The sequence below is a fragment of the Rhodnius prolixus genome, unplaced genomic scaffold (genome assembly GCF_049639745.1).
Source record: "Rhodnius prolixus isolate KJV_2025 unplaced genomic scaffold, Rpr scaffold_2, whole genome shotgun sequence".
Lineage (NCBI taxonomy): Eukaryota > Metazoa > Arthropoda > Insecta > Hemiptera > Reduviidae > Rhodnius > Rhodnius prolixus.
The window spans coordinates 43,344,631-43,366,479 of record NW_027411592.1 but is presented as its reverse complement, the minus strand read 5'-3'; the positions used below and the strand labels follow the sequence as shown (position 1 = coordinate 43,366,479).

General features: G+C 30.8%; 1 protein-coding gene across 1 annotated transcript in view; it reads right to left on the bottom strand.

Moving 5' to 3' along the window:
* Window positions 1-2,140: 2,140 nt before the first annotated feature.
* Window positions 2,141-21,849, bottom strand: part of fw (CUB and Sushi multiple domains furrowed) — a 134,072-nt gene continuing 114,363 nt past the window's right edge. The window contains exons 4-20 of the mRNA XM_074119379.1: window positions 13,397-13,606; window positions 13,015-13,110; window positions 12,806-12,928; window positions 11,835-12,128; window positions 11,543-11,692; window positions 11,174-11,350; window positions 10,871-11,050; window positions 10,332-10,450; window positions 9,698-9,938; window positions 9,367-9,540; window positions 8,214-8,393; window positions 7,883-8,119; window positions 6,353-6,532; window positions 5,907-6,080; window positions 5,330-5,509; window positions 5,034-5,142; window positions 2,141-3,002 (exon numbers count right to left, since the gene is read on the bottom strand). Coding sequence (XP_073975480.1) covers window positions 2,750-3,002; window positions 5,034-5,142; window positions 5,330-5,509; window positions 5,907-6,080; window positions 6,353-6,532; window positions 7,883-8,119; window positions 8,214-8,393; window positions 9,367-9,540; window positions 9,698-9,938; window positions 10,332-10,450; window positions 10,871-11,050; window positions 11,174-11,350; window positions 11,543-11,692; window positions 11,835-12,128; window positions 12,806-12,928; window positions 13,015-13,110; window positions 13,397-13,606 — 3,077 coding nt within the window. The 3' untranslated portion in view covers window positions 2,141-2,749. The remainder of the gene's footprint in view (window positions 3,003-5,033; window positions 5,143-5,329; window positions 5,510-5,906; window positions 6,081-6,352; window positions 6,533-7,882; window positions 8,120-8,213; window positions 8,394-9,366; window positions 9,541-9,697; window positions 9,939-10,331; window positions 10,451-10,870; window positions 11,051-11,173; window positions 11,351-11,542; window positions 11,693-11,834; window positions 12,129-12,805; window positions 12,929-13,014; window positions 13,111-13,396; window positions 13,607-21,849) is intronic.

The window sequence follows — 21,849 nt, the reverse complement described above, 5'->3', positions numbered from 1 at the left end:
AATTATTTTGATTATTTCCTAAATCCTTATGCAATAAAATTATAATGTAAGTAGAATTAACCCTTTCCGGTCCGAATTATTACACAGAGAGAGAGAGAGAGAAAACTTTTTTCACTGCAATAAATAATGCTTAAAATGAACAAATCAAATATTTTTTTCCATTTTGAATGTTTTGAACATTTTTTGGAAAATGATTCCATATGGCATCATTGGGCACCAGTTAGCAAGAATGAAAATAATTAAAACTTTATTTATTCCATCTAGGAATGGTTGAATTTTGTACAATTTATTGTAATTAGGGTGATTTGGATCAGAGATAAAGTTTGTATTGTCATTCACATGGAAAAATGTGCGAAGTTTGTCAAAACGATTTCTGCTCATTGCATCCGCAAGGATACCTGGTATCTCTGGCCCAATACATTCTATAGCTTGGCATTTTTACAATTCCGCTCATGATGTTTATACCCAAAATTTTTTTTATTTCATTAATTGTGGTGCCAATAGATTGGGCAGTCTTTTGAGCAGAATATAAATTAGATTGCTCCACAAAAATTTTTAAAATTTCATTCGAACAAAAGAGTTGAAAATAATTTATGGGCTTGTCACATCCATAAGTGATATTGTGTTTTTTATTGAAAGAAAAATTAGTACAATTCAAGTGAAAATCATCCCTAACTGGTACCCAACTAATGTTGTTCCCGCGTAATAATTTTGGAGGTTTCCTTTTTGCTTCAGGGGTTGGTAAAACAGGATCCTGCAAATTATTGGAAGGGTTTCCTGAAATATTTTCCGAACTAGCTGATCTTTCATCCTCAGTAAAAAACTCATCTTCATTTGGTAAAGTGGTATAATTAGAGTCTGTTTTTGGGGGTAAATTCGCGTTGGCATCAACTTCCCCAATTTGTTCATCTTCAGAATCTGAAGATTCTAAGTCAACATCTGACCAATTACCGTCTAATATAATCTTTACAGCTTCTTCGAGTGTATACATGCGCTCCATGTTAAAAAAAACAGGTCAGAATATACCCTATGTAATAAAAAAAATAGAATGGTTAATAGTCAATTTTTGCTCAAAGAGTCCATATGGACTCATTTTTAAAATTTCGATTATACAAATAATATAAGTTAAATAAATTGAAACATACCTAATTCAAGATAAATAACACTTAGTTTCTACAAAAACAAATAATTAAGAAACAAAAAAGCTTTAAAAAATGCAAAAAAAAATTCACAAATACAACTGTAATGAAGACGATTTTCTGGTGGTTGACAACAATGAAATAAAAACATTTTATATTTTCGCGGGCAAGAATTATGTAAAAATTACGACTTGTGCTGCCCCAACAGGCATGAAAGAAAACTAAAATGATGCCAATTGTATTATTTGGTCAAAATTAAGCAAGAAATAATACATTTTAAACTAGTGATGCCATATGGCATCATCGAGCTGGAAAGGGTTAATTACAGTTGACTTAATTGCTCTAATAGTGTGATCAAAATAATGAAAAATTATTTTTAACAAATTTATTAACAGTCATTTTCCTCTAAAAAAAAAAAAAAGAGGTCTATGTACAATTAACTTTACAAAGACTAATTTTACATTAATTACATTTCCTCTGGAAATTTAGAAAATGAAGTTATAATACATTAAGAGATATTATTTTCTTTGGATCTGTTAATTCAGAAAAATAAATACAATTTTATTGCATTGTTTAATCCAGACAATATTACTTAACATATTCTAATTACAAAAACAAGCTTCCCTAAAGCGCTCCTTTTAATTTATGTACAATTAAATTAATAAATAAAATATTGACAAGCCATTATTTGGCAGATTGATTTTGTAAAATTTATTAATTTTTAAATTCTCCAAATAAAGGCTCTTTTTCTTTAGGAGCGTTCATAGCCTCAACTTGAAATTGAATCCTCAAATAACGAATATTATTTAACAACGTTCTTACGAATCTACTTTTATTTCTTAAAATTCTTTCAAAATAACTCTTATTTTTTGCTCTCGAAAGCAAGAAATTTAATTATTCCTCAAGGAAAACTAATGCAATGAGAACATCATTTAAAAACAGTTAATTTAAATCCCTGAAATAACAAATTCTTGATTAAATTTTATCAAAAATCTATGTGAAAAAAAGCAGGACTGTCCTCTAGTAAATAAATAAGTGATGAATTATAGAAGAAAATGATTAGACATTAGTTTCTTGTATAATTTAGGGTTGAGTTACATTGTAGATAAAAATGGGGGAAATAGGTGAGTCATTCTTAAATTTCTTTATTTAAAAAAAGTAGGGAGATACATCGTTTGCCATTTAATTTGGAATGCAAAAATTATTTTATTTTTGTTAAAAGAAGAACTGGTCTTATATTCTTATTTTCAATCTATTGAAAATGAACATACTGTATTCGACGCCCTTGTTGAAGAAAAGTGCTTTTGTAATTAAAGGAAGGATAACAAATTTTAAGATTGGGATGTACTTAGTTTTGATTCTTACTAAGGAAATAATATATTCCGATCTTAGGAACTTATTTTTTATATAACATGTATTCTGAGTTGGTGGTCATGTTGCTCTTATTGAAATTGATTATTTTCTCCGAAATTGACAATTTTAAGTTCAATTAAATTATTCACATGTCCTTTACCAATTTTTACACAAGACCATTATAGAAATGGTTCAAAGTAGATTGTATGTTTCAATTGCTAAATCCATAATGAGAAGCACTTATGAAAAAGAGAAAGTCAACGAAGAGCGACTCCATTAATGGTAACAGTAGCTCCACCATTACTCCTCCTAGAAATCGGTGAGGGTTCGTAATGACTCGTCTCTTCATAAGGTGCATCGTACATCTCTTCAGGCTCATGAATATTTTCATAAATATTCTGTCCTTGTCCGTCCGTCAAATTAGAATATGACATTACGGCTGCGTTTTGGTCTTCTTTACGAAGGGCTCCTTCAATGTTTTCAGTATTTTTCACAGGAGTTTCCTTCCTCCTAAAAAGAACAGTTTTAATTGGACCATGAGAGTAATTTCTCTGATAAAAATTATTTCTTAAAAAAACGATTCGGAAATCCAGAGTTCATTCTCAGTAACCATGTTTTTGAAGTTAGCAATAGTTACAATTTCTCCGTCACTTAACCAAATGAGGTATGCAGAAGTATGAAGCATTTATAAAATTGAAATTACACTTACGTATTCAAATTGATAAAGAAAAAACAAACAAATTATCTAAACAAATGTAACAACAGTTACATACCTCAAAAATGAAACATTATGGTGATAAGCTGAAGACTTTTGTAACTAATTGCGAAGTATTTTGGTTAAAATAAAAATGACCGGTGACGGTCAGAAACGTTTTTGAAAGAACAACAAATGTCTAAAAATGTGAATAAAATTGGAAAAAACAAAAGGAATACCTTTCAACTTGCTATAGCGATTATATCGTCACTTTCTTGGCTTAAGATTTATTTGTTTTAAAAGAGGATGCGAAGGAATTTAATAGCTCTCCTCCTACAGGACTATTACTTGATAACCCTCTGATAACGTTTAAGGTTTTTGTAAAAACAATTGCTTGATCATATTCCTCTTTTAAATGTAGCATTTCCGATAATCTCGCGAAAGCGTAGGAGGTGTCAAAAGTACCTTTTCTTACTACAACTATCTACTGATCCCTTTACATCAAAACGCTAACTCAAGGTGGATACAAAGGTAGTTTTTTTAAATGTAATTATCGAGATTCTACGGAGTCATAAAAAAATATACGAAGTCTTAAAAGTAAAGACTTCTTAATGAAACAATTGGAAAAAGAGCAAAAAGTCTTCTCATTTGACTAGATTGCTGCTGTTTCCATATTTGATAGTTAATTTAAGATCCAATGATAGATTGTACATGTGGGGTTGATCTAATTTGAAAAATAAGAAATAAAATCCATCGGAAAAAGAGCGAATTGTCTTCTAACTTGACTAGATAGCTGCTGTTTATATGTTTGACAGTTAATAGAAAGGCCAAAACTAGGTAGTACAAGTAGGATTGATCTAATTTGAAAAGTAAGAAGTAAAAACCACCGGAAAAAGAGCGAACTGTCTTTTAATTTGTCTAGATAGCTGCTGTTTCTGTTTTGCATAGTTAATGTTACGGCCAATACCAGATTATACAAGTGGGGTTGATCTAATTTGTAAAATAAACGAGATTCTCCGATGACCTAAAGAAATATATAAGGGTAGCACACCAAAAGACTTCTAAATGAAATAGGCTAAGTTTTTATGACAGCCTTCCTCCAGGACCTGGTCGGCTAAAAATCTAACATGATGCATAATTCAGTTGTAGTTCTGCTAATGGGGAGGGGAATAATCATAATTCTGTTTTTTGAGAGGTTGGAAGTTCCTCTTTGTCGTTTTGAGAATGATAAGATTTAACCAACTCCAGGCAGACTACGTTCAGAGGGTCCCATCGTTCTATACTTGTTTTTCGACAGTAATCCGTCTCTCTGTTCACCAATTTGCAACAGAAAAAAAGATTCCTAAAATGCCAACATCTTAAATCACTCATTATATCTTTAAAATATAAAATTATTCGCTTCGAGAATAAAATAAAGCTTTCAGTTTTATATAGAATGAGTTCTTGAATGATTTTCTGAGTAAGATAATGATTCACTTCGCGGAAGTTTTAGGGACAAGATTGTCCATAAAAATAGTAGGAAATTCATGATATTATGTAATGTTTTGGGTTTTGTCAATTGTTTATTCAGTTATAGATATTTGTTGTAATTCCTTCAATATAAATTCCTTTAATTCAATATCATTTAGGAAGAAAAGTAAACTCAATATTACCTTAATTAAAATTAATATGGTCTTAATAAAAATGAATTAAAAAAAAGCTTACCTGAATATTTTGAACTTTTTGTGGTGTTAAAGATTCAAATTACGTTTACTAGTACTTTTACATATAAAAATGAAAATTCGGCATAATTGTGTAAAAGATGAATAACCAAAATATAAAACATATAAATCAGAAGATATGCTTACAGTCTTAAGTAGATAATACCCAAAATCAGAAGCAGAAATAATAGTACTCCAGCTCCAATGCCAATAGTAAGTCCTAACGTTTGAGATTCTGTTGATGGAGCCGACGTCACTATAAAAGAAACATACTCATATTATATACCAAATTATTGGATGCGTTATTTAAAAAGTTTATATAGGTTCAAATATTTTCCTATTAAGTAGTCAAAAAAGTAACTATAATAAACAACTGTCGCGACTAATGTATTGACTTCAAAAATCGAAGTCAATTCTCTCCCACAAATGTAATTTTCACTTACTTTCACATCTTGGTTCATCTCCAGACCAAGTTCCATCCTCCATACATTTTCTAAGATAAGGGCCGATTCTTTGATATTGGGGAATGCAATGATATTCTGCTCCACTGTTGTACGTTGTTGAATCATTCATTACAATAATTCTACCATTCTCTATAGAAGGTGGCATGTGACAGTCTACAGCTGTAATTAAAACATTTCACTCAATACAATGATTCTAAACTACTATTATAAGGGTGAGTTTGGTGTAGCTACGAGTGCGGAGTAGTTGTAGAAATTATTTATTTTAAGGTCTACACGAAATTAAATGTGCAAGAACGATTGTCCTTGGATTTATATACATATATATATATATCATATTTAAATTTCTTTAAAACCAAATTATGTTTTTGAATGTCTTAACTTTGAATAAAACCTTACTGACACAGTTTTTGGAGGTCAAACTGTTTAAATTAATTCTTTCAGATTATTTAAGGAGCAATATATAATAAATTTTGTAGAATAAGTTTTAGTAATTTAAAGTAATTTCGAATACAGCTGCTAACTTACAAATTTATATTATAAGTGTTACTGAACTTACGAATGCAGTTTGGAATATAACCACTCCAAGTGCCTTTTTTCTGGCAAATTCTTGTAGAATTGCCCTGCATGATATGACCTTTGGGACAAGAATAATGTGCCACACCTCCAATACTGAAGGTAGACACTTGAACAATTACACCTCCATCCTTCTCAGGTTCCTTGCATACTACCTCTGAAATAGAATCAAAGAAATGTACTAGAGCACTCAAGCTAGCATAAGACAATAAATTCAAGTTGTAAGCGCTTTTAACAGTCAAGTGATGCAAACAGACAGGTTTTTCATTTAAAATAAAATTTAATTATTCGACAGTACCGAACAATAATAATTGTGACTATAATGTCTACGTATTTTTTCTGAATAACAGAAATTTTTTATTGTATTTTTTTTTCAACTAAAAAGATTTAAAAATGAAAGAATTCTTTTTGGAAATAATTTCTAATTACCTCTGCAAACAGGAGTTTCAGCACTCCAGGTGCCGTTGTCCAGACACAGTCGCCTAGCAAATCCATCCAATTCAAAGTTCTCGTCACACTCATATAACACAACTGCACCATAATATGTAGCATTGGATGCCAGAGTAAATTTTCCATGTGCTGGGGCTACAGGTACTTCGCATTCTACATCTGTAAATAAAATGCTTGTTCTTTTTACTACCCACTGATTAGAACTCGTTTGGTACAACTTAAAATTGTGTAGGCTTCTTTCTTTTATGTAAAAAATAATAATTTTTTATAAAGTCAACAAAAGAAAGTAAAAAAAAATGTGAGACGAAACTACCCACGACTTTTTCTTACTGGGTTTTTACTGTAGCAGACTCAACAGCGCGCTCCATTGATTGAGCTATTATGGTCATCAACATTCAAGTGAGTAGACTTATTACTATGTATTTTTTGGGTTCACCTCGGAGATCTCTACCGTCGATTTTCCTGCTTCATTAAGGTGATGTCATAACAGCACTATTCGCTGAGGTTTCTAACTTTGATGGCGCCCAAAATATATAACAAAAAATACCTCGCCTTTTCTATGATGAACAGCAACTAGCAGTTAATTTACTGGAATTCTATGAGTAACTGCCACTAAATTCGCGGATTGTTATCTGATTCGTGCAAAACCCTAGTCCTACGATTTTCTTTATTAATATTTAATTATTTATTTATTTTTATTTTTCGTATTCGATTGTGTTTTTATATTCTAATCGAAAATCAAGGTTCGATCCCTACAGTATGCGTGGTAACTACTTCAGTCAAGTGTTAGTTTCAGTATCTACATCTGTAAGACGGTGGTCCCTGAACCCTGCAAAGTCCAAGCGTTCTGGTCGTAGATTTTTCTTCCAAACAAGCTCCCGCAACTCAATATTCTGAAATAGACGGTTGTATGTGACGAGAGAAAACAGCTTGTAGACCGACAATGACTGAGAATTTACGGCACCAATAAATTTAACCTTAGATGGTGATGATGATTGTCCTTGAATTAAAAACAAACAAAAAACCAAGTGTTTGAATCGTTTCCGCTCGTACTCATTTAGCATGGATGTTGTTACTTAAAAGCATGGATTAACATTTCAGCTTCCGGTAGTTTTTCGTTTTAGTGCAATTTTATTTACGGCGCGCACACAAATTGAATACTTCTCGACAACTTACAAACGTTTTATGAAATCAGGGAATTCAAATGTGTATTTCTTTTCCTTCCTGTGACGAATTTAAAAAAAAATCCATTTTCAGTGATATGAGCTGAAAGCAATGTTCTAGTTAGTGCATGAAGACAAAATTGATTAACGTTTACTTAAAGAATAGAACTATTATAAATTGCTCTCTTGACGTTGAAGCATTAAAATTACTTATGAAAAGATGGAGGAAATATTTCAAAAACAAGTTAATCTTTCCTTATTTTCACTAAATTAAATCTTATGAAGAGTGATTAATTTCTTTTTGCTTTATTATTATTAATTATGAGCAGAGCTACCATTAACTTACAAATGCATTGTGGGGTTTGACCACTCCACTTTCCATTGTCTTCGCACGTTGAAAGAGGATCGCCTTCAATCTTATAACCTCTCTCACATCTGTATTTAACCAGAGCTCCAATTTTGTATGTAGCCACTGAAGTAGCTGAATCTGCAGTTCTTATAAGTGTGCGACCATAAAGGCGATCATTACCAGTCACTGAAAGAATTGCATGTTCTGCCAACACTGGTTCTCGACAACGAATTTCTAAAAAAAAAAGCATTAAACATATATTTGTGAGCATTACATTCACCTGAATTATTCTTGGCAAAAATACTGAAAAACGAATGATATTTTTTACCTTCACACCTTGGAAGGCTGTCACTCCACTGCTTAGTTTCCAAACAAGTTCTTTTAGGTGATCCAACCAAGCGATAATTCTTAGAGCAACTAAAAGAAACTTCACTTCCAAGATAGGTTGTGCTGTTTGTGTAGCTAACTGAACCATAAGGAATCGGAGGAACTTTGCCACAGTCGACATCTAGAGAGAGAATGGAAAAAAATATTTTTACTTCAAATGAAAAAAAAGAGTATAATCATAAATAATAAGTACGTGAATGGTAGGCTTAAAACTTAAATACAGAAAACATGCAATACTACAAATCAATAATTCACGCCAAGTTTAAACATCATTTATTATCGAGAAAACCGTAAGAAACTAGTTATTTTCGATTGATTTTCTTAGAATAAAGTGCTTGTTGAGGAATCTTGAAAAAAACTGAATCTTGAAAAAAACTGTCAGCTTTTTGTTCAAAACACTTTAGCCCTAACATAAATTTCTCATTTAATTTTTTTTGTATTAAAGATAATTACAAAATATTATGTAGTCACTCAAACATGGAAATTCCTACATATATATAAATGAAAAATGAAGTTTCTGTTTTCGATGGAAACATGAGAAAGTTATGATTGCAATGTAAGTTCCACGCAACATGAACAAAGCTTATTTTCAGAATATTGAAGCACCAAAAAAGAAGTATAAAGAAAATAAAAGATTGAAGAAACTTAAGATTCCTTATAAATAAAATACTTATTTAAATATATTATTTCTAAAAAATCTAGCAGGTATTTCAAAAGAACCGACGGATAGATAATGTTTTTATACCTGAGGTATTAAACAAATCATCTCGAGCAGTCTTTGAGATAAACTTGTATAATTAAGAGAACATAATTTGTTACAATTTTGGTTTTATAAGGGCCAAAAATTGAAAACGTCCGCGTTTATGAACATTTATGTTTATATATGATCCCAAAATTATCCATTAGACACTTTTGTTCCACTAAACGTGAGATATTGCGAGTGATAATCAGAGCGATTATATGCTGGGGTGTCAAAATTAATGTACAATCTCCCATTTTGTTTCTATTAGAATAAGCATGTTTTCACTGCAATACTCCATTACTAATTCATTTTTTAGCGGATTTTATAATTAGTTTACATCGGGTGTACTAACATTGACAGACTGGAGGTTCACCATCCCATTCACCCTGAGTAGTACATTGAAGTGTTTGTCGTCCTTTAAGAATGAAGCCTGGTTCACAATGATATTCTATTTTGGAATGCACATTAAAATCGTAACCAACAACGTAGCTATCTTCAGGTATATCAGGTTCAGGACAGGTAATTACTGAAAGAAGGAGAGTTAAGATATTTGTGAATTACATAAAATACATAAATTTATGATTCTCTAAGTACTTTTTTTCTTGGAATTTTATTTTCAATAATTTAATGAGTTCTTTGATAAGTTATGCAACAATTTCTCAAGTTTGCCTTGAACAGCTCACATTCGCAACTAGGTGGGTCAGACGACCATTTCGCGTCTCTCAGGCAAGTTAGTCTGGAACGATCAGGTGGTTCCAGCCAGTGATCCTGTTCACAGGTGTATTCAACTACACTTCCATGAGTAGTTGTACCGTTGAGCAAAACATATCGACCATTGTCTACACCTGGAGGATCCCTGCAGTCAACATATTTACATGTTGGAGCTTTACCAGACCAATCACCTCCCAGGCTACAAGTTAGCATCTGTACAAAATGTAAAAATTAAAAACCTGTAGATCAAGGCAACAAATGAAAAGCCAGAAATATAAATAAGTCATCATTTACTCCAAGTGTTAAACTTTAATTATAAATATATTTCATCTGAATGGTTCTAAGAAAAAATTGCCAAGTTATGATTTTAAACATGTATGTAAACTTAATCCTGCTTTTAAAAAAAAGTTAATGATAGTCATTATATATCTAAAAAAAACTTGAATGCTTCAATCATAAGGTCCATTGTACGGAACAATTTATTAATAAATGTAAATTTCCTTAGTATAAAAGTCATGTGTTAAAGAAAAATGTAATAATTGTCAAATGAAGTTTAAACTACTTGATAAAAAAACAATTAAAACATAGGAAAAATAAATTGCAAACCTTTTGTCCGAACAAAATGAAACCAGGTTTACAACTGTATGTAGCAGTAGATCCCGCTCGCTTGCCAGAAAGCTCAACAGTAGCACCTTCGCCTTGAGGTGGGTCTGGGCACCAATCGACTGTTAAAATAAAAAAAAGTTCAATCCGACGATTAAACATATTTTAATTTTCACTTTTAATTTTTTTTTTTTTTAATGGCTGAGGTTTTCAAAATATTCTAATCTATAAAAATGGAAATGTCGAAAACGATTTGGTCCTCTACCCGAAAGAATGTGCAATTTTTATTTATTTAATGTATCTATTAAAATACTTTTTTGTTAATATAATAATAATATTTAAGGGTTTAGTGGCATGAAGTTCAACAAAATTAAATACAAATTAGTGTTCTTTTGTACAAGTGGAAAAAATTTTATTCTAGTACTGTAATTTTTATTTGAAAATCATTTAATATTTGGTGCATTCCGTTAAAAAATTAACTCCATTTAAATGGGTTTACCCAAAATGTGCAAATAATTACCTATCTTTGCTTGACAACTTACATAAGCATTGCGGTTGGATTCCTGACCAATTTCCATCGTCACCACAAGTTCTATTTTCTTCACCAACAAGAGTATAGTTCATATCGCACGAGTAACGTGCTATAGCCCCATATGAAGTGCGATTGTTAACCAATGTCACACTTCCGTGTTCCGTACCGTTTATTTGACCACACTCTACATCTATGATTAAATGATAATAAAATAATTAAACTATCTATGAAATATAATTTAATTTGAAACTAATTTAATCTATTTATAACTAATGGCAGTTTCAAGAAAGGAGAATATTAAAGGAAACCTTACATTTACATCTAGGTGAAACTCCGGACCAGAAGCCTGCAGGAGAGCACTGCCTCACTGGATCTCCTACCAACTTGTGTCCTTCAGGACACTTGTATTCTATTGTGGAATTGATACTGTATTCTTTCCCAACAATAGTTGTATTTAAGTTTTTGTCTGGGCTACCACATGATGGTGGTTCTGCAAAATATTAAAACTAAATAAAAGAACGAAATGTACAATTTAGAATAAATTCTTTTTTAAAGTGATCAGTTGAAAGCAGTGTTTATTCATATTTGTGCAATTCAGAACATACTGTCTATTTTGGAGACATTTTCATACATAATTTATAAACACTAAATATCAAGATGTCACTTATGTTGATAGACTTACTATGTTGACAGATCCAATGAAGATAATCTAAATTACAGCCAACATCGTTCCACAGCCAGTTACTGCCTCCATCCAAGACAACACAATTTTGTTCACCATTATAATTGTTTGGCTGGTCTTTACCCCAAGCAGGCCTCGCTATTACATCACCTGTCATAATTAGACAATGTATGATGTTTTAAAAGTTCCGTACAAGTAATTATAATATATTATATTTGAGTTTATAGAAGTACGTATAAGTATAAGTAATTCAACATTTAACCATTATATTTAATAAATATAAACTGCTTACCGTTAACCCACTTCCATGTTCGCTGCGTAAAGCCAGGTTCTTTGTGTGCACCAATCCATACTAGCTGAGTCTTCAGAGTTGGTTTTCTTCTTTCTAGTTCTGCTAATAAAAATGTATTATGTACCCCCCTGAACCCATGAACCAAATCTCCTCCAGGTTTTGACCTACATGCACTTCTAGCTTCCTCAAAAGAACCTCCTTTACCAGTATTAAATTCATAGCACATTCGGTCAAAAGCAGCAAGTCCAACTTCGCTTGCCGTACCCTTAGTAGCACACCGATCATTGGAAAATTCTAAAAATAAGAAATTCTGAATGAAGTAAGGTTTGAATAGTTTGTTGAGAACATAAGTTCAAAAAAAGCTCACTCCTTCAATTATTTGTTTCGGCGCTTTTCCTAAAGCTAGGAACTAGGTACAACTATCTAAATTAAATCTAAAAGAAATTTTTACGCAAATCCCAATTCTAGGTTTCTTTTCTAAACTTCAGAAAAAGTTTGTACCAGCCTAGGTTTTAACCATTTTATAGGTTTATAAAAACAGCCTGAAGGAAGTTATTTAGCAAAAATGTGGATAAATTTTAATTTAAAGAGAGCTCATTAGTTGTATGCAGATTTATACTGCTCTCTACATGGTTCAAAATAATAAATTATGTTCCTACATTTCTAAATTTCTAAATCTGTTGAAATAACTCAAATTAATCTGAAAATATAAAAGAATTGAAATTCTTTTCTGACTGTAAAGTTTGTTTGCTGCTAATGAGAAGAATGAGAGGGGAAAAAACTGAAGCAAATAATCGCAACAATCGAAAGAAGATTAATTCTCTACAAGATGATGCCACTTTTACCTTTAAGACATTATGTAAATTGAGCGCTTAACAAAATACAAACAATAAAAGAAAAATCTTTATAATTCAGAAATTTTTTGTAAAAAACTAATGAACTGTAAATGACCAAGAAGAAATAATTGATACCTGCAGTAGTAAATATTTCAACTTCACACAAAGACAAGGAGCCTTCAACCCCAACGAGTTGTATAAAAACATGTTGTCCTATTAATGTTCTGGCACAACTGAAAGTTTTGGTCACACCTTCCTCTACAATATATTATAAACATTGAAAGTATAAATAATAAGATGGAATTTTTCTATTTAATTATAATTTAGATAGATTGAATCCATACCTAGAGTGCCTGGATACCATGCGCAAAGAGGGTTTCTTTGTAGATCTGAACTGCTGTTCCCAACTCTTATTTCAAGATCTTGAAGTGGTTGTTGCCCTAGAAATAACAATTATACATTATTCAATTGCAAATTACGGTATACTTTTGCTGTCTTGATAAAGTCATCTCTCAATGAAAATAAATTGAAACATTTTTTAAAGTAACATGCATTTTTTGAAAATAATCAATAGATAGGTCAAACTGCTTTCTAAAAAAAATCAATAAATAAATTGTAGTGGAATGGAATTTTGCACACTATGCTCTTTGAATTTATTGATAAAACAAGAAAGTAACCTGAGCTTAATTTCTTAATAAAACCACAAAAGTCAGTAAGAAATCATACCACAACATCCTCTAGTTGTGATTCGGACAACTCTGATTGGATAAGCCCTGAGTAAATCCACTTGCCACCATGGAGACACTTCTTTCATTGTTTCAGTGCATTTTTTACCATCGTGGACGGTGACTTTGTCACCGTCGTTTGCATTAGAAGCAACACCGCCTCTCACCGAAGTGGACTGATTCGCTGGACGTCGCAACGCCACATTAGTACCTAACGAACACAAAGAAAAATTAAATCACATTAATCATGATGTAAATGTCTTCATTAACGATTTACTTATCAATTAGGAAAAATTCAACATCATAAGAAAGATATTAGAAAGAAAGAATACTTTCTAATAACAAAAGGTAAGTAAATTAATTTATTAACTAAAAAAGTATATTGAAAGAGTAGTTTTCACGAAAAATAAAATTACACTTCAAATATCTAAATCCTTTCTTATTATTCTTATTAAAAAAGTCTTCAGCTTGTACTTTATTTTTGTGTATTTTAAAAGTACATTTTAACCAATACATTTTAAAAAGTAAAATTATGGTTTTAATTGTAAGGCAATAATTTGAAAATATTCTTTCTTATAAACAGCTAAATGAAAAGGAATAGAAAAATATAAAAAGCTAACAATCTATTATGAGCATTAATGGAAAAATATTTTCAGAAGATTTTAATTTAGTACAAATAAGCGGTGTATTAGTCTTATTATCAATGAAGTCAGGAAAAATACTATAATTTGAGCATCCTGCTTAATTGAACTATCGTCTTTTGCATTTAATGAATGGTTCAGTTTGTCAACCGCTTATCTTAATGAATTTATAAAGCGGTCAGAAGATTTTAAAAAAATAAGACTACTTTGTGTAAAGTTTCATCAAATTTATTGCTTTCAGGAAAAATAAAAAAAAAAACTCCTATTAGAGAAAAGGTACTGAATTTAAATAAAAAATAAGACCTTGCTGGTGCTGAGTTTCCTCTTATACCATGTAACTTTTAAACTAAAAAGTTTAGGACTATATAATAGCAGACTTTTGAAAGACTGGGTTGTATCTCAGACAAATATTTTAAAATTGATTAAACAAGCTGCCCTTATGACCGCTGGATTATATTAATGAAAATTTAATAACATGTCTAATGGATGAGCAGTGGAATCTCTTGTTAGTGCACTGGAATCTAGATGATTCTTGGTTCGAATCTAGTGGTCTGCTTTTAGATTCCAAGGATGAGAGCTCTTGCCTTCTCAGTTACGATATCTGACCTTCTCGATTTGGGACGCTGACACCACTTACGTTGTATAATAACGCACCTACACTTTTTTAGATGTATGTTCCGGGGTCATTCAAAGAACATGCTCTGTCTGCAGATTATGACGAAACTCATGATTCTACTATACAGAATTTTCAGTTCCACATTACATCTTCGTTTCCATGTGTTTCCATTCTTTACGGCATCATAGATTTCCTAAAAATTTCGTCTAAAAATCTATGAAAAGTTGGTTCAGATCCGTAGGCAAATAAAGCACGGATTAGAGATTTGTAACATATTTTTTGTGGATTAGTTTGCTTCTTAAGTGCTTATGTTGTTAATACTAAATATCACTATGTTTTACATTCATATTCAATCAATTTTTAAGAAACTAATGTCAGATGATACAAGTATGAATTGGAGTTACTATGAACATTAATTTCAGATGCAATGACTTTCACTTGTCCACTGCACCAGGTCCGTTAGTAATGAAGCATTGATATGGAAGTTACATATATTCAGGGTGAAAGTGATTAAACTGAGGAACCCGGGCTCAGTGTTTATATGAATGAAAGTGGGCGGCAGGTATTTTGAATTTCAAGGGAAAATATAGCATTTTACCTTTGAGCTTTTCCATTTCAATTTGTCTCTATCAGTTCTCTATCAGTCGTAATAATTTTGAGATAAACATTATATTTTTATTTTATGTAATTTACATTTATTTTATCTTTTTATTAAGTCATTAAAAGACCAATAGAAGTTTACAACTTTTTAAATGTCAATTCACTCAATTTTGTAAATTTTTTTTTCTTTTAAATTTATTAGTTAAGTTACACCAGCGCTAGATACACTATAAGTAACAATGACAATAACTGACACCACTACAAACTCACTAATTGAGGAGAGAAGTAACCCAGTGATAACACTCCCCAAGTCGTCTCTAGGATTAGCTACTCTCTTCAGAAGAGGGAAAATAGCGAGGGCACTGGCGTTTGTAGAATATACATTTTTTGTATTGCAACAGTGGCAATTTCAAAGGATTATTTTTTCCACTTTTGTTTCTTCTTTATTAGGAAAGATTAGGATTAGAAAAGTAAGGCGAATATTCATTTTTGGAAAGTGTATATACATTTTTATACTGCAGTATTGTACAAAAAAATATCTTACTTCAAAATTCAGTTCAGTCAATAGCATCAACTCGCTTCGAGTGGTACAAAGCAGAGTTATTTACTGATTAAAAAAAAATTAAATTCTAAATTTAATAATTGATTAAATTTATTTTTAATTTTAATCAGAATTTAATCGGCGAATTTAATCGTAATTTTAATCATATGACAATTATTTAATAATCAATTAAACAGATTTAATTGTTAATCAAACTAAAAAAATTATGATTAAATCTGAGAATTAAATTGAACTTTAATTTTAATCACCGAATTAGTTCAATTTCAATCGTTAATCAAACTAATTTAATCATCCACTTTTATGGCTTTTCAACCAATGGTTCGAACCACGTTTTGGAGAGGCCCTTTTTGAAGCGTCTTCAATAAATAATTTTCGGTTAATTTTTGTAGACTTGGACTTCTTCACGAGTCTCTAGACCAGTGGTTCTTAACCTTTTAATAGACGCGGAACACAATTATATGTATATATTTTCCTCGCGGAACACTAACATTAAATAATTTGAAATTCGGTATTTAGCAAGAACATAAAATTAAATTCAAATTAAAAAAAAAGGAACAATTTTTTGTTCTCGTATCTTTCCTAAGTTTCTAAATTTCAATACATTTAAAATTGAAATTTCGCGGAACACTTGGACCATATTCGCGGAACACCGATTAAGAACCACTGCTTTATATCTTCTAAAATTATAGATCTGTGCACAAAATAACTATTGTTTATAATTGAGAAAAACAAAGTGTACAAGAGAACAAAATTCCATATCAATACGTGGTTCACAGTGGGAGATATAGAACGGCCATAATTTTACAGAATTACATGACCCAAAAAATTTTCAACCCTTTATATCATCTACCTTTTTAGATCTGTGCACAAAATAACTATAGTTTATAATTGAGAAAAACAAAGTGTACAAGAGAACAAAATTCCATATCAATACGTGGTTCACAGTGGGAGATATAGAACGGCCATAATTTTACAGAAAAACATGACCCAAAAAATTTTCAACCCTATATATCATCTACCTTTTTAGATCTGTGCACAAAATAACTATAGTTTATAATTGAGAAAAACAAAGTGTACAAGAGAACAAAATTCCATATCAATACGTGGTTCACAGTGGAAGATATAGAACGGCCATAATTTTACAGAATTACATGACCCAAAAAATTTTCAACCCTTTATATCATCTACCTTTTTAGATCTGTGCACAAAATAACTATAGTTTATAATTGAGAAAAACAAAGTGTACAAGAGAACAAAATTCCATATCAATACGTGGTTCACAGTGGGAGATATAGAACGGCCCTAATTTTACAAAATTTCATAACCCAAAAAATTTTCAACCCTTAATATCTTCTACATTTATAGATCTGTGCACAAAATAACTATAGTTTATAATTGAGAAAAACAAAGTGTACAAGAGAACAAAATTCCATATCAATACGTGGTTCACAGTGGGAGATATAGAACGGCCATAATTTTACAGAATTTCATAACCCAAAAAATTTTCAACCCTTTATATCTTCTACCTTTTTAGATCTGTGCACAAAATAACTATAGTTTATAATTGAGGAAAACAAAGTGTACAAGAGAACAAAATTCCATATCAATACGTGGTTCACAGTGGGAGATATAGAACGGCCATAATTTTACAAAATTTCATGACCCAAAAAATTTTCTACCCTTTATATATTCTACATTTATAGATCTGTGCACAAAATAACTATAGTTTATAATTGAGAAAAACAAAGTGTACAAGAGAAAAAAATTCCATATCAATACGTGGTTCACAGTGGGAGATATAGAACGGCCCTAATTTTACAGAATTTCATAACCCAAAAAATTTTCAACCCTTTATATCTTCTACATTTATAGATCTGTGCACAAAATAACTATAGTTTATAATTGAGAAAAACAAAGTGTACAAGAGAAAAAAATTCCATATCAATACGTGGTTCACAGTGAGTGGGAGATATAGAACGGCCTTAATTTTACAAAATTTCATGACCCAAAAAATTTTCAACCCTTTATATCTTCTACATTTATAGATCTGTGCACAAAATAACTATAGTTTATAATTGAGAAAAACAAAGTGCACAAGAGAACAAAATTCCATATCAATACGTGGTTCACAGTGGGAGATATAGAACGGCCATAATTTTACAAAATTTCATGACCCAAAAAATTTTCAACCCATTATATCTTCTACATTTATAGATCTGTGCACAAAATAACTGTAGTTTATAATTGAGAAAAACAAAGTGTACAAGAGAACAAAATTCCATATCAATACGTGGTTCACAGTAGGAGATATAGAACGGCCCTAATTTTACAAAATTTCATGACCCAAAAAATTTTCAACCTTTTATATCTTCTACCTTTTTAGATCTATGCACAAAATAACTATAGTTTATAATTGAGAAAAACAAAGTGTACAAGAGAACAAAATTCCATATCAATACGTGGTTCACAGTGGGAGATATAGAACGGCCATAATTTTACAAAATTTCATGACCCAAAAAATTTTCAACTCTTTATATCTTCTACCTTTTTAGATCTGTGAACAAAATAACTATAGTTTATAATTGAGAAAAACAAAGTGTACAAGAGAACAAAATTCCATATCAATACGTGGTACACAGTGGGAGATATAGAACGGCCATAATTTTACAAAATTTCATGACCCAAAAAATTTTCAAGCCTTTATATCTTCAACCATTTTAGATCTGTGCACAAAATAACTATAGTTTATAATTGAGAAAAACAAAGTGTACAAGAGAACAAAATTCCATATCAATACGTGGTTCACAGTGGGAGATATAGAACGGCCCTAATTTTACAAAATTTCATGACCCAGAAAATTTTCAACCCTTTATATCTTCTATCTTTTTAGATCTGTGCACAAAATAACTATAGTTTATAATTGAGAAAAACAAAGTGTACAAGAGAACAAAATTCCATATCAATACGTGGTTCACAGTGGGAGATATAGAACGGCCCTAATTTTACAAAATTTCATGACCCAGAAAATTTTCAACTCTTTATATCTTCTACCTTTTTAGATCTGTGAACAAAATAACTATAGTTTATAATTGAGAAAAACAAAGTGTACAAGAGAACAAAATTCCATATCAATACGTGGTACACAGTGGGAGATATAGAACGGCCATAATTTTACAAAATTTCATGACCCAAAAAATTTTCTACCCTTTATATATTCTACATTTATAGATCTGTGCACAAAATAACTATAGTTTATAATTGAGAAAAACAAAGTGTACAAGAGAACAAAATTCCATATCAATACGTGGTTCACAGTGGGAGATATAGAACGGCCATAATTTTACAGAATTTCATGACCCAAAAATTTTTCAACCCTTTATATCTTCTACCTTTTTAGATCTGTGCACAAAATAACTATAGTTTATAATTGAGAAAAACAAAGTGTACAAGAGAACAAAATTCCATATCAATACGTGGTTCACAGTGGGAGATATAGAACGGCCATAATTTTACAGAATTTCATAACCCAAAAAATTTTCAACCCTTTATATCTTCTACCTTTTTAGATCTGTGCACAAAATAACTATAGTTTATAATTGAGGAAAACAAAGTGTACAAGAGAACAAAATTCCATATCAATACGTGGTTCACAGTGGGAGATATAGAACGGCCATAATTTTACAAAATTTCATGACCCAAAAAATTTTCTACCCTTTATATCTTCTACATTTATAGATCTGTGCACAAAATAACTATAGTTTATAATTGAGAAAAACAAAGTGTACAAGAGAAAAAAATTCCATATCAATACGTGCTTCACAGTGGGAGATATAGAACGGCCCTAATTTTACAAAATTTCATGACCCAAAAAATTTTCAACCCTTTATATCTTCTACATTTATAGATCTGTGCACAAAATAACTATAGTTTATAATTGAGAAAAACAAAGTGTACAAGAGAACAAAATTCCATATCAATACGTGGTTCACAGTGGGAGATATAGAACGGCCCTAATTTTACAAAATTTCATGACCCAAAAAATTTTCAACCCTTTATATCTTCTATCTTTTTAGATCTGTGCACAAAATAACTATAGTTTATAATTGAGAAAAACAAAGTGTACAAGAGAACAAAATTCCATATCAATACGTGGTTCACAGTGGGAGATATAGAACGGCCCTAATTTTACAAAATTTCATGACCCAGAAAATTTTCAACCATTTATATCTTCTACATTTATAGATCTGTGCACAAAATAACTATAGTTTATAATTGAGAAAAACAAAGTGTACAAGAGAACAAAATTCCATATCAATACGTGGTTCACAGTGGGAGATATAGAACGGCCATAATTTTACAGAATTTCATAACCCAAAAAATTTTCAACCCTTTATATCTTCTACCTTTTTAGATCTGTGCACAAAATAACTATAGTTTATAATTGAGGAAAACAAAGTGTACAAGAGAACAAAATTCCATATCAATACGTGGTTCACAGTGGGAGATATAGAACGGCCATAATTTTACAAAATTTCATGACCCAAAAATTTTTCAACCCTTTATATCTTCTACCTTTTTAGATCTGTGCACAAAATAACTATAGTTTATAATTGAGAAAAACAAAGTGTACAAGAGAAAAAAATTCCATATCAATACGTGGTTCACAGTGGGAGATATAGAACGGCCATAATTTTAAAGAATTTCATAACCCAAAAAATTTTCAACCCTTTATATCTTCTACCTTTTTAGATCTGTGCACAAAATAACTATAGTTTATAATTGAGAAAAACAAAGTGTACAAGAGAAACAAATTCCATATCAATACGTGGTTCACAGTGGGAGATATAGAACGGCCATAATTTTTCAAAATTTCATTACCCAAAAAATTTTCTACCCTTCATATCTTCTACATTTATAGATCTGTGCACAAAATAACTATAGTTTATAATTGAGAAAAACAAAGTGTACAAGAGAAAAAAATTCCATATCAATATGTGGTTCACAGTGAGTGGGAGATATAGAACGGCCTTAATTTTACAAAATTTCATGACCCAAAAAATTTTCAACCCTTTATATCTTCTACATTTATAGATCTGTGCACAAAATAACTATAGTTTATAATTGAGAAAAACAAAGTGCACAAGAGAACAACATTCCATATCAATACGTGGTTCACAGTGGGAGATATAGAACGGCCATAATTTAACAAAATTTCATGACCCAAAAAATTTTCAACCCATTATATCTTCTACATTTATAGATCGGGGCACAAAATAACTGTAGTTTATAATTGAGAAAAACAAAGTGTACAAGAGAACAAAATTCCATATCAATACGTGGTTCACAGTAGGAGATATAGAACGGCCCTAATTTTACAAAATTTCATGACCCAAAAAATTTTCAACCTTTTATATCTTCTACCTTTTTAGATCTATGCACAAAATAACTATAGTTTATAATTGAGGAAAACAAAGTGTACAAGAGAACAAAATTCCATATCAATACGTGGTTCACAGTGGGAGATATAGAACGGCCCTAATTTTACAAAATTTCATGACCCAAAAAATTTTCAACCCTTTATATCTTCTACCTTTTTAGATCTGTGCACAAAATAACTATAGTTTATAATTGAGAAAAACAAAGTGTACAAGAGAACAAAATTCCATATCAATACGTGGTACACAGTGGGAGATATAGAACGGCCATAATTTTACAAAATTTCATGACCCAAAAAATTTTCAAGCCTTTATATCTTCAACCTTTTTAGATCTGTGCACAAAATAACTATAGTTTATAATTGAGAAAAACAAAGTGTACAAGAGAAAAAAATTCCATATCAATACGCGGTTCACAGTGGGAGATATAGAACGGCCCTAATTTTACAAAATTTCATGACCCAAAAAATTTTCAACCCTTTATATCTTCTACATTTATAGATCTGTGCACAAAATAACTATAGTTTATAATTGAGAAAAACAAAGTGCACAAGAGAACAAAATTCCATATCAATACGTGGTTCACAGTGGGAGATATAG